This window comes from Carettochelys insculpta, chromosome 24, assembly GCF_033958435.1.
Source record: "Carettochelys insculpta isolate YL-2023 chromosome 24, ASM3395843v1, whole genome shotgun sequence".
NCBI classification, from domain to species: Eukaryota; Metazoa; Chordata; order Testudines; family Carettochelyidae; genus Carettochelys; species Carettochelys insculpta.
Window position 1 is genome coordinate 6,809,204 of NC_134160.1, and position 13,293 is coordinate 6,822,496.

The 13,293-nt window shown below is 59.3% G+C and overlaps 1 protein-coding gene across 1 annotated transcript; it reads right to left on the reverse strand.

Annotated features, from left to right (window-relative positions):
* Window positions 1-753: 753 nt before the first annotated feature.
* TMEM54 (transmembrane protein 54) lies at window positions 754-9,131 on the reverse strand. The gene is made up of 6 exons (XM_074976400.1): window positions 9,002-9,131; window positions 6,528-6,721; window positions 4,317-4,376; window positions 3,487-3,675; window positions 2,298-2,429; window positions 754-1,281 (listed from the first exon to the last, which is right to left on the reverse strand). The coding sequence occupies exons 1-6, from the start codon at window positions 9,012-9,014 to the stop codon at window positions 1,189-1,191; spliced, it is 681 nt and encodes a 226-aa protein (XP_074832501.1). The 5' UTR covers window positions 9,015-9,131; the 3' UTR covers window positions 754-1,188.
* Between the last annotated feature and the right edge of the window lie 4,162 nt (window positions 9,132-13,293).

A 13,293-nucleotide genomic window follows, 5' to 3' on the forward strand; every position in this document is an offset into this window, starting at 1 on the left:
GCAGCTAAAGTCAGCGGCTCCTTGAAGATGCTGGAGCAGACGAGAACATTCAGCAAGGTGAGGGGGTCCGGCTGCACCCGCTGCAGAGCTGCTCACTGGGCCAGGCAGGAGGGGTGACCGGCCTGGGCAGGGGCCTGGCCCTTCCAGCTGGTAGCTGAAGGGGAGTTAAGTCCCCAGGGGCTGGAGTGGGACGGGGGGGTGTAAGCGTGGCCATGGCAGAGCCTCTCTGGCTGAGCAGGAAGTCGGACAACTGCAGGCAGAAAGTCAATCAGCCGGACAGCATCCTGGGGGGGGGGGCAGGAATGCACCCACCTCTCCAGCCTGCACCCACTGGAGGGCAGGGGCTGAGTAAGTCCCCATGGGGAAGCTAAAGCCAGCGGCAGCCTCAGCCTGTGGGCTACTTTCCCTGGAGGGGGGCGCAGCGGAGCCAGCAGACCCCCAGCGCACCCATTAAAGGCCACAGCTGTCTCACACAGGATTCTGTTCATCCGTATTTTGTTCCAGCTGCACCTCACTTCCCCTGGCATGGGGAGAGGCTGAGCAGGGACCCCCCGCCCCAAACCACACAGTGGCCGAAGGCTTCTGCCAGCACAGGCACACGACCCATTCCACCTCCCCACCCCCTGCCATAGCTCAGCCCAGGCATGCAGCTCAGCCTGTCGGGGTGCTCACGCGCCCTTGGGAGCAGCCGCTGGCTGGGCCTGCTCAGTAACAACGGGAGTGTGGGGGGCCAGGCCTGGGGGGGGCAGGGAGTTGCTTTTTGGTCTTTTAATATCTTCAGAATAAAGTTTTGTCTCCGTGCAGCCGCTGGGGGGTGATGTCCGGCCGAGGACGGGGGAGAGGGAGATTCCGGCTCTCCCCAGCCGGGGGAGGGCAGTTTACAGCCAACGATGTCCAGCTCCTTCCACGCTGGCTCCCTGGAGCTGGGGAGCAGGAGAATGCCGGGAGGGAGGCTGGAGAAGTATAAAGCGGGTGGAAGAGCCCCTCCCTGCATTACAGCAAGGGCCCCAGCCGGAGGGCAGAGGGGACAGAGTCTGGCCGAGCATGAGACCAACGCAGCAGCCAGGAGAGCACGGGGGAAGGAGGGCAAAGCCCAGAGGTTGCTGGGAGAGCAGAGCTGGGCTGAGAGCTTGTCCATGAGGCCAAGGCACAGAGTGGCGGCTCGTGCCTGGGGCTGCTCTCTCCTGTTCACAGCCACACCGTCTCCACTCGGCCCGCCCTCAGGAGGACGCGGCCCTCGCTGGCGTCGCGGTTCTCAAGTGGGACCAGCTGCAAGGAGACCTTGAAACGACACGGGATGGGCGTGTGAGCGAGGAGTAGGCTGGCCCTGGCCCTGGCACCCCCCCCCCCCGCCCCCAAGCAAGGCAGCGCCCCCGGCCTTTGAGACACCACAGAATGCTGTGCCACCGCTCGGCGGGGGGGGGGGGGGGGGGGCGGGCGACTGGGCTGATTGCCCCTTCTGCCCTTGGCCCCTCCCCTTGGGGGGGGTGCAGCACTGAGCCGAGGGCCCCCCCCCACCCCCACCTTGTGCCACTGACCAGGGTCTAGCGGGCGGGGGGGGGGGGGGGGGGGGTCCCTCCAGTTCCACACATGGGAGCCAGGCTGTAGCCTCAGCCTATGGAACCTGGCTTCCAGTGGTGGTGGAGAGGGCCCCGCCCCCCCCCGCCTTTCCATTTGGGGCTCACATGGGAGACCAGGGCTGCGGCAGCCCAGCAAAGTTGTGCAAACGCAGCAGCTGCAAGTGGGGAAAACCCTCTGCACCCACGCAGCATCGGGCCAGCCACAGGAAGAGGCTGTGCTGAACACACACACACACACACACACACACACACACACACCCCGAGGGCCAAGTGTACAAGTGCCGGGGGGGTGGGGGGAGAGACGACTGGGGTCTATGTGCTACAGGCAGCAGCTTGGCCCAGCAGTGAGCCTCAAGCAACAGCCAACCGGCCTCTCCAGGGCAGGGTAACCGGCGCTGCAACAGTAAAAATCTGACGCGGCCGCTCTGAGCACCACCTTGGCCAGTGGTGAGGGCGGAGCTAGCTGTTCAAGGCCCAATCCTGAGCTGGTCCAGCAGCGCTGAGCGCAAGCTGAGAACCCGCCAGCTGCACTCGCTGAGCAACTCCCACGGAGCAGAACCACACCAGGGACACGGCCAAAAGGTGCAGCGACGGGCCGGGCCGGGTGTCACAAGAGCCTGAGGCCTTAGACTGAGGGGGGGGGGGCCAGCCCCATGGGGCGGGTGTGTGTGTGTGTGTGTGTGTGTGTGTGTGTGTGTGTGTGTGTCAGTCAGTCACCTTCTTCTTGCGGGTTGTCCGACACAGTCGCAGGTTGAGGAGCGCCAGGGCGAGCAGGAAGCACCTGATGCTGAAGATAATCTCCACCGAGTCGAGTATCAGGGACATGGTCCAGAGTGCCAGGGTGGAGCTCTGCAGAGAAAGGGGGGGGGGGGGGGTCAGGGCACTCCTGTGGTGGGGGGGGGCACCGAGCCACCCCCCCCCCCAAAACCTAACAGGCGCTAGTCCACTGACCTCCATGGGCTGCCCCTTCCTGCACCAAAGCCCAGTGCAGGGTTCAACACCCAGCCCGGCTGCTGACTCCCAGTGTGACCTATGGTGGGACATTCCCATGCCCCACCCCCACAACCCACTGTGCCTCAGTTTCCCCATCTTGAAAGCAACGCTTAGCCTTCCTTTGGCCCAGGGCTGCCCAGTGTCTGCAGCCCTGGGAAGGGCGCAGTGGTGCTGCTGGTATGACAAGCAGCAGTGTGATCAGTGCAGGTAAGGCCTGACGGCCTCGACAGAGCCTCTAGGCTACACCAACGGCCAGTGCTGGTGACAGACTTCACCACTGTGTGTGTGGGTGTGTGTGTGTATTGGGGGGGGCTGGTGGCAGCATGGGGGAGGGGGTCCCTGGAAGGGGCGGGGCTTCACATGAAGGGGGTGGGGCTTGGGGCAGCCAATCACAGCACCACCCAGGCCATGCCACGCCTCCTGCAGCAATGCCCAAACCACACCATTCAGGGCTCTGCTGGCTGTTTACAAAGGTTTGGGGCCCTTTTAAATTGCCAGGCCCCCAGGGCAACTGCCCCCCCCGCCCCCGGCCCCGCATTAAACCCACAGACTCTTGGCAGCCCAACACTGCAGGCCTTAGGAAACAGACCTGTGTGACACAGGGCGAGTCCACACCCCGCCCCATGCGCCAGTCCCTTGCTAGAGCCGGGGCCGGGGCGGGGGGGGGAGGAGGGGGGGTCAGTAAGGTGCCCAGCAAGTCACCCCCCCCATCCCATGCTGCAGAGGACAGCAAAAAAAAATCCCCAAAGCCCCATAGACACCTTGCGTGTTCCCCCCCCTCCCCCCGGCCCCCCAAGCTCAGCCACTGCAGCGCCTGCCCTTGTAGCCAGAGCAGCCACGAGCCATTGGGCCCTGTGCTCTGCAGAGATGCTCACCCCCCCCCCGCCCTTGCCCCTGCCTCCCCAGCACTTACATAGACGCGGGTGGGGTCGAAGGGGCACTCATGGGAGATCTGGATCAGCTCCGTGTTGGCGAAGGTGCAGGTGGCCAGCAGGGCACGCCCGTTGTTGACAAAGGTGATGATGATGGAGCCCGCCAGCCCCAGGGCGCAGCACAGCGAGATCCCTGTGCTGCTGATGCTGAGGGAGAAGACGGCCCACTTCTGCGGCCGGGGTGGGCGGGGGGGGGCGTGAGAGAGACGGTGAGTGACGACAAGGCTGGCAGTGCCCGGCACACGGTAGCCCCCCCCACCCAGGCTGGCTGCAGCGCTCCTGCCACTGGCTCTTCACACAGACGCCAGGGCCTGCTGCACCCCCATGAGCGCAGGGCTGGGAGTGTCCTGCCACTGACTCCCAGTCGGGCACAGGTCAAATACAGGTGGCACCTCTCCGAGCCAGTACGTGCTGGTCCATCAACAGCCACAGGCTGGCAGGTCCTGCACCAGCCCAGCACTCACTCATCTGCCAGGCCCGGGGATGGTGCCACATGAGCCAATAGCAGGCTGGTGCAGGAGCCCCAGTCAGGCCGGAAGCCGGCGGCCCCACCTGCCCCACAGCAGTACCAGGAATGAGAGCCAGGGCCTCCCTCGCCCCATGACATGTGCTACTTGCTCCCCAGCCCGTCCTGAGCTCTCAGGCTGGCATGCAGCCATTGAAGTTGGTGTGACTCACTCGGGCAGGGCCGCGCTCCCCTTTTCTGGGTGCGGCAGCCGAGCCAGGCAAGTTCCCAGCCTGGAGTTTAAACAACTCTGCCCTATAATGTGCAGGACCTGGGCAGCATTCGGCACCGTCGCGCCAGCCTTACCAGGGCAACTTGAGACAGGTAGCGGGACAGCACAATCGCCGTGATGCCACAGGAGATGGTCTGCAAAGGAAGCGCAGACAATGGGAGGTGAGGCCCTGCCAAGGTTCGGGGTGATCAGTACCAAAAGCCACCTCCCCCACACACACTGGGGAGTGGCAGGCGGGGGGGGTCTTGTCCCCGCCATTTTCTCTATTGGCCATTTGTTCTCGTCTATCAGGTCATCCTAAACTCTGAACCCTGCCGCTCCCTCATAGCTGCTGCTGCTCTCTAGCTGTCCCCAGTAGGCAATCGGGGAGTTCCCCCCCCCCGCCATCTGAAACCAAGTTCAAAGGCCCCAGCTACAGCCTGGCTCCGTCTGATGTGCTGGGATGACTTCATGGGGAGGGGGGTTGCTCCTGCTTTGGGCAGGGGGCTGGACTCAATGACCTCCTGAGGTCCCGTCTAGCCCTGGGATTCTAGGCTCCGATGTGTGTAACCATGCTGGGGTACCTACAATTTGCAGGCTGTGCTGCTGGGCTGGAGCAGCCCTTTTCTTGGCAGCTGAGGGGGGCACATGGCACTCACAGTCAGCGTTGTGCGCACACAGCTCACTCCATCTGCCCTGGCTTGACACACACATCACCTGAGCAAAACTGATCGGGAGGAAACTACCCGGAGGGAAACCAGCAGCAGCTGGCAACTCCGGCCATTGTAAAATGGCTCGTGGGCTGCATTTAGAACCTGGCTGGGCTGCAGGTTGCAGGCGGCTGCTTTAAATCAAGGCGCTGGGCCTCTGTGCTAGGACGCAGGCCTCCACGATTGGCTGACCAGCTCACGCTGCATGGATATCCGCTGGGACAGGCAGCCCACCCTTGTCTCTCACACTGGGTATCACACTCGCGGGAGCACTGGTGGGCAATGCAGTTATCCTCAGTGACTTGCCCAGGTCTACGGCCCAGCAAAGGACTGAATTCAGGTCTCCCAAAGCTAAGGGTAGGTCCACCCCCTGCAGCACCCGCTCCCTTTCCATTGGCTGGCATGATGAACACCGCCAGGTCCATGCACTGGGACATGGTGTGGGCCCCCCGCTAGATCCAGGCCCCATCATGCTAGTCCCAGCACCAAAGTGCTGCTGCAGAGCCAAGGGCAGGCTGGGGATCAGCCGGCTCCTGGTCACACCAGGGCTCACGCCGGCCATCTAACTGCAGGGTGGAGAGGTGCAGGGTGGCTGCAGGGAGGGAAGAGACGGCAGTTCAGGCCTGACCTGGCAGGGAGCAGCAGGGGAATTGCTTTCCTGATTAAAGCCAACGCAATGCCCAGTTTTGATTTCTTACAGAGCAGCAATAAGGTGCAGGTGGGGAGGGGATCTCGGGCCACGAAGCTGCCAGGCCCAGCGGAGTCAGGCATTTAAAGCCAACTGCTTCCCTGGCCGCCCTGCAGAGTAAGTTGGTTAGCCCCAGGAAGCAGCTGAGCATTGGCTGCTGTTCCCCTGGAGGGGCCGAGCAGGCTCAGTGCTAAGGGCAGGGCCATCTTCACACTCACCGAATGGCACTGAGCAGGGGATCTCCTGGCCCTGCCCCCCCCACCCCCCACCTGCAGGCGGACGTGACTCTCACTCGCCAGGGAGAACAGAAGGGTTATTAGGGGAGAGGGAACGACGCACAGAACGGCCTTGTCAGCACAGAACTCAGATGGCGTCTGTACCATCCATCTCGGGCCAGGGGCCCAGAGGGGGTCCCCAAGCCGGGCTCTGGCCCCCTTCCTCTCTCTCCAGCCAGATAAGCCCCCCCCACCCCTCCGAACTCCACAGCCCAGTTCCAATTCAAACCTGCCAGGCCCCTCCTCCTCCTTTTCCCAGGGAAGAAAGGCCGCACCTGGTCGCCTAGGTTACGAAGAGCCTGAAAGGCCATTGCCTGCGTGTGGAAAAACTCATCACACCACCCCCTCCCATTACCCCCACGCACTGATGCTGTGCCTGGGGAAACTGAGGCACCCACTGCAGGTTGCTGCTCTCCACTGGTCCCCAGCAGGCCCTCCCGTCAGTTGGCCTCTACTTCAGTGGGGGGTGGGGGGGTGCCAACAAACACCTGGAGAGCAACGGGAATTTCCCCCCCCCCCCCCGTTTACCCTGCCCAAGCCCTAAAGCACCCCCCACCCCCCGCCACCAGCCATGGCCTCAGCCCGCCGTGGCCTCCCACACCCAGCCACAACAGCTTGCCAGGTGAGCCACACCAGGAGGGAGGAGGTGACCGAGACGATGTTGGAGAGGGTGTACTGCAGGGAGATGGTATCCTGCGGGTTTGATACATAGCGTAGCACAGTCCCGTGAGCGAGGGCGCTCGAGATGAAGCTGAGGTGGCCGATCACGATGAGGATGAGCCCCGTTTTCATCAGGACCTTCTGGCGGCTGCTGGGATCGAGGGTGTCTGTGCACAAGAGAGCGGGGGCGAGGGGCTCAGGCTGCTGCATCGCTAGTTAGGGGGCCGGGGAGGACCGTGCTGGGCAAGCGCAGAACAAGCGCCGCCCTGCCCCAAGGGTGTGCGGTGCTGGGAGGGGTGGGGAAGAGTGTAGCGGAAGGCAAGGACCACAAGAATCCCTGATGTTATTGTAGCGCCCTACAAAAATCCGCTCTGGAGCCTGACCTGGACTCTGTGCTGCTGCAGAGAAGAGACTCACCCAGAAAATTCACCCTGATGGTGGCAGGGCAGGGCTGGGTAGCAGAGGAGCACAGACAGGATCTGGCCAAGGCCCACACCCGCCGGGTGACGCCAGGCTGGGAGGTGGGGGCACAGCAGTTACACATGGCCGGTTAGCGCCTGGGCAAACGGCCCAGGGTTCTAATACGAGTGAGCGCGTCCGACGGAGCACGGGAACAGAAGTGGAGCAGCTGGGGGGGTGGTGAGCAAAGGGGATCAGCACCAGAGGGTGTCACAGACGGGAAAGGAAGGATCAGCTGCCAGGGGGGGGGAAGCAGGGCCACCTGGGGCTCAGGGCTGTCCCACCTCTCCATGGCACAGAGCAGTTGTACTTCCTAGAAGGGCTTCCAGAGGGACCCAGAAAACTGGTGAGGGGAGATTTGTGGAGCTGTACAGGGGGTTAAACTGTGTAAAACCGTGCTCCATCTCTGGACTCCTTATCAAGGAGGGGGGCTGGGACCTCTCAATAGGCCCTTATTCCAGTCCCGGGGCAGGAGCCTTGGCTGGTGACTCCTGCCTCACTCTGGCCTTATGGGGAGCAGTGGGTCCCAAGCTGGGGTGCACAAGGGTGTTGCGGGCAGAGGGGGTTGGAAAAAAAAGACATAAAAAGGATCCTAGAAAATAAGCATTGATTGTAACACTGCCATTTATTTTTAAGTGAAGTCTCTTCCCATACCGTTATGAATGGCTGTTCAAAGCACTATGCGGTGCTTTCCTCTCTCAGTGGGTGACATGTGCAGTGCAGCTAGAATTGGCTATGGTGGTGTCTGCGAGTGGTTTGGGGGCAGGACTGGGGTGCTGCATTAGTGAAATGGTTGGGGACCCTCCTGGTCTAGGGTTCTGGAGCCCAGTGACTAAGGAAAGCACAAGGCAGTTCTGAATTCAGACTCCTCAACCCAAACAATATTTCTTTAAAGATTAACCACACATCAAACATGGAGTGCCCGCCCGCGCCCTCCCCAGTGCAGAGGGGGTGTGTCCAAGAGGGTTCCCCTCCCTCTCCACACTAGGGCTTACAGCTCTGTGGCACAGAGAGCCCCTGTGATCCTAGCAACCCACCAAAAATCACAGGAACTGCTCTTGGGGACATCTACTCCTGGGCCACGCCTCCAGCCACCAGCTGACCTCTAGTGCAGAGCCTCAGGTTTGGTGCTCCAGTGTGTACAGGTGCTCTGCTTTCTGAGCTCACAGCTGGAGCATTTGGGAGACTTTGCTTCTAGCTCCAGCCCAGGCAGGCATCAGAGGGCCTTGGGCAAGTCCCTCAGCCCAGGCTGTCTTATCTTCTCCACCTGTATGCTGAGGCGGTTGGGTGGATTTACAGGGGTGCACAAAATGGGGGGCGGGGGTATGAAAATGTCACGAGCGGCTGCTGGGTCTCAGGCCCATCGATCGCATTTAAAAAAGTTGAAATCTGTTGGTGTGTCTATGTGGATTCACCTTTCTATATGGGCGCCCCGTTTTTACATTCTACGCGTATTTCCCCACACGTGCCGAAAGGGTGTGTCTTCATTTTTCATATGAACACAATCGAAATTTCAGTCGGTTTGGATTACAATGGACGGGCAGGGTGGGGGGTGCTAAGTGCAGGGATAAGAAGTGGGGCTGGTTGTAAAAAGTTTGCTCACCCTGGGGCGGAAGGTGCCTGGGAAACCGGAAGTGCCACTTTGTGGCTTCTGGCCAGCAGCTCGCAGGGCTGCCCCCAGACTCCTGCAGGCATGTGGGGGGAACACCCTGTGCTCACCACTGCGCCATGATCAGGACATCTCCTGGCCTCAATCCAGCTGTCACCTTTCCCCCCCCCAGGGCCCTTTCCCCCCTGCCGGGGGTAGCTGGAGCTGCTCATTTCCAAGTTCTTCCAGGAAGGAGAATCGAACTACCACCAGTGGGCCAAACCAGCCAGGCCCCACCCGTCCAACCCTTCCCCCAGGCCACCTGGCAGGACAGGGGTGCGACTCCCGACCCCACCCTGTCCTTGGGGTACAGGGGAGGCAAAAAATGGAAACCACTCACCCAATCGACACATCTTGGCAGCTCACAGGTCAGGCCATTGCTGCTTCATGTTGCTTCCATGCTTGGGAGGCTCCGATTCACCCCCCAGGAGCAGGCAGAAGCAGGCCGAGCTGTGGGCACTCCCCAGTCCCTGCCTCTACCTGCGCACGCTTGCAGGTGTTGAGTGCCGGCCGCAGGTGCGGTTACCCTCCCACAACTATTTCAGATCCGCTCTGCCTGTTGGACTAGCTCGCTGGCCAGAACAAAGGGCTGAACTCCACCTTCCCCGGCCCCAGGAAAGGTGATTCAGAGCTCAAACCCCACCCACCACAGCTCCCAGCTCCTGCTTGCAGAGACTGGGTATGCAAGACAGGCCTCTCCTAGGCAGCTGGGCCAGCCACCGCATGCTTCCCTGCTAAGCTTGTGCTCCAGGCAGCTTAGCTCCCAGCCTAAAGGAGCAGTCAACAGCACAAGGGGACTCCGGAGCGAGGGAGCTGGTCCCCAAAACATGAGCCCTGGTGATCATTCCTTACACGGGGCATTTGCCACCCCACCTACATACAACCCTTGGTCTTCAAGTCCCCACTGGTTAGGGTGACCATATTTCCGGAGCCCAAATACAGGCCATTCTGGGAGGGGGCAGCTCCCTGGCTGTCCCACATCTCAGGCACTGGGAATAGGGCTGCTGCCTGTGCAAGGGACTGCTCCAGCTGCCCTGTTCCTGGGGGTGCTAGAAACCAGGCTGCCACCCCTGTGGGGGACCTTCTGAGATGCCTCATGCCTTGGGGAACCTGGAACCAGGTAGCAGCTGCGCCTCAACTGCAGGGCCCCCTGCTGGGTCCCTTGCCCATGCAGCTGGGTACCAGGTGAGCAGGTGCTTTCTGGCCAGCAGCTGTGCCTGAGCAGGAGGCCCGAATACAGGGCAATTAGCCCCTTTGTTAAAAAATCAGGACACATTCCTAGTGCCTGAAATACTGGGCTGTCCCAGCCAAACTGGGACAGATGGTCATCCTACCACTGGTCTTCTTGCTTAGAGGATCCAGCCGCCCTGCTGACTTCCCCATCTCACATGGGGTAACACTGTGCCCACCAACCCCCACTGCAGGGTGGTGGTTCTAACTAAACAGAGCACCCTGCCACCTGAATGCCTGTCCCAGAAGCCCTGCCCCATCTCTCCACCGCCTTGCAGGCAAGCTTGACCCCCGAACAGCCACACGCTGGAGATGCAATCACACAACATTCCTCAGGGAGTGCTGGCTTTAAGGCTCCCCCAGCCCTATTGCAGCTGAAGTCATGCTAGCAACAGCATTGCTAGGAGGGCTGCTCTACCACGTTTCCTTGACTTTTATGAGTGAGGCTTCATCTCATTCTTCCCTGGGGACCTATGACTGCTGCTCTCAAGCCATCCTTTTGCACGCTGGGCGCTGAAAACCTGCTAGAGTGCACAAGCAATCACCACACTCAGTCCTGCCAGAAATTAAAGCACAAGCACATTTGTCCATCACACAGGGCTAGCGGCAGGAATTCACTGCTAGCAATTTGCAGCCCATCTCACTGGGATGCAGGCAGGGCCTCTCGTGGAGGAAAACTGGGTGGGCCTCTCCTCTGGGTGACAGTCGCAGGTGGACTGTTTCATTGTCACATTCCCAACTCCCAAGGTAGCCAGGTGGGGTTGATATATCCAGACATTTTAGGGCATTTGCTCCCTCAATTGTAAGCAGTTTTGCTGCTAACATTCTGTGGATTTCTCCTTCCACCCTTGCAGCTGGTGTGCCCAGTCCCTGACAATTTCAGTTCTCAGGAGCGTGCGTGTCACAAAAGAACCTTCCCACTCAAACCTTACCCTTTCTGCAGTCTCTCCATGCTTAGATGTGACACTGGTGGGTGCAGAAAGACCCAGCACTCAAGAGCTGTTTGGAAAATAGTCCAAATCAGAGCCCACGGGTAGAAGACATCAAAAAAAAATATCAAGTCTCCAAATGTAGGCTGTGGGAAATATTTTGGTCCCAACAACTCTCATTGACTCAATGGGACCAGGATTTTATCCCAGGCAACCTCCACACCTTCGAACCCACAGCCAGCTGTGAATTAAAGTACTCGGGAGGTAAGTTGAATCCTGACAGAAGCAGCAGGATCTATTTAAGAAGGTATTTTCTAAACCCGGCTACAGAGACAGCCCTCCAGTGGCCCCATGGAGCCAGCCAAACATTGGTAATAATTCACCTCTCAGGTCTGAGTCCCCCCCTCCAATTCTTGTCCTACTCAGTCCTTAGAAATTGTTCCATCATTTCATTACTACAGCCTCTCTTCTACCCCAGCGCAGCGGCTGCCCCACTGCCTGCTGTGCACTCTTTCCTCCCTCTGGGACATCTCGTCTTGCACAGCGGCCTGTCTACAGCTGGGTTGTTTCTCTTTATTAGGGGCACTGGAGTGGCCTAACAAAGGCCTCCTTGTCAGGCAGTGGCCCAGCCCTGTATGATCTGCGGTGGTGACAGATCTGGGGATGTGAATTGAGGTGAAGGACCCCACCCCTGCGCGTCGACAGGAGCGGAGGACTTCCCACCAGAGGTTGCATCTGTGCGGATGAAGCCCAAGCTCCACCTAACCAGGTGAGGAAAGGAGAGCAAGGAAGCGGCTTGGCACACCTGGCTTCAGGGGCCTCTCACTCCCCAATGGAAATGTTCCCCTCCTCCAATGCCTTGTCTTCACTAGCAATTGCACGGGCGGGCAAGCAAGGCTACGAGTCCTTGTGTAATCCATTCCCCTCGCCACCACTGGTAGTCACACTATGCATTGCTGTGCAGTTACTCCTCCTGATATCCCTGCTGCTGCCCTGCCCAGTTCCTAGCTCCCTATCTTCAGGTATCTACTCCAGGGATGCATGACACGCTACATGCAGACTTCACACTGCCTGGGAAGTGGGGCCATGCCACCTTACGCAGCCTTCATGCAATTCAAGATCTGCAATCTACTTGACAATCCAGGGACTCCCCACCCAGCTTTTAAGAACAGGTACCTCTGACTCTGCTACCTGCTCCAGACTACAGCACGTGCCCTTAGCTTTGTGCCTCTCCCCTGAGGCTGACAAGTCACATTCGACAATCCTGAGTAGGAGTGACATAGTCGGCAAAGATCATGAACACAAGTTGCTGTTCAGAACCTTTGTGAATACAACAGCTGAACGAGTTGTAACTGATGATGATGAAAAGCCCCCTTATCTAATCAGTGTCTGCACATCCCCTTGTTTGTTTTCTATACTGCTCATGTAAGGGCTGTGTAATCTCCTCTCCAACTGTAGGGTGTGGGCCATCATTCTTTCAACTATTGCAGCTGGCTGTCAATGCTGCACTTTGCTTCGCTCGTAGGGGTAGAGGGCGCTGGAGTATTACATATAACATGTACTTCCCCCTCATTCCATTTCTCCTCCAACCCACTTGGCCCTGGCACACGGCTAACATGCATCAACCCCAGAGCTGCAGTATCATTCCTTATCAACCTCCTGGTCCCTGGGTCAGGCTCTCTTTCTTGATTAGGCAGCTACTCAATCTCGAGGTGGGAAAATTAGGAAATATTCCTCTTAATTTGTATCTCATTGATTGCCTAAAGGGCCTGTTTTAGCACCAGCTGAGTTTCATAGCACAGGGAAGCACTGGGTGGATGCTGCCTTGTCTCCATATTGACCCATCCAAAGTAACAGCACCCAAACCTTACCTTAAGCCTCCAGAAGTTAACGCCATCGCTCCTTGCTGCGCAGCTCACCGCGCACAGAGGGGAAAGCTGGCCCATTCCGACAGAAGCAAGCCACCTTTGCTCATAGCGAAGCTCAGCCAGGAGAGCACTTGGCTAGTTCCATACTGACCTCCATTCACTACCTGGCCATTTGTACTTACAAAATACAGTGAACAGTAGCTGCCTGGTCAGCTGAGGAGCGAGAAGATGGTACAGTAAACCATCAATTTAACAGACCGTCCCCCAGGCCTCCCCCATACCCCCTGCACTAAGTGCTGGCAACTCGCTGGAGCCGCCCAGCCATTGGGTGGGTTATGAGCAGCTTGTGGGCAGGCAAGCCCAGAGGCAATGCTCTGTAAAATAAGCAAATCCCGCTGCCGAGCTCCTTCTCCAGAGCCCGCTGCATTCCTCCCAGCTCTCAGAAGGAGCGGTCGCTAGTGCGCCTGGCAATGTGCCTCCAGTCCTGCAGGTTGGGATGTAATGGACTTTCAGCATTCACAACACCCCTTCCCCCGCATCAGTCCACTAAATGGACAGTTTACTGTATTTCAAAGCACGGGTGAGCAAACTTTTTACATTGGGCC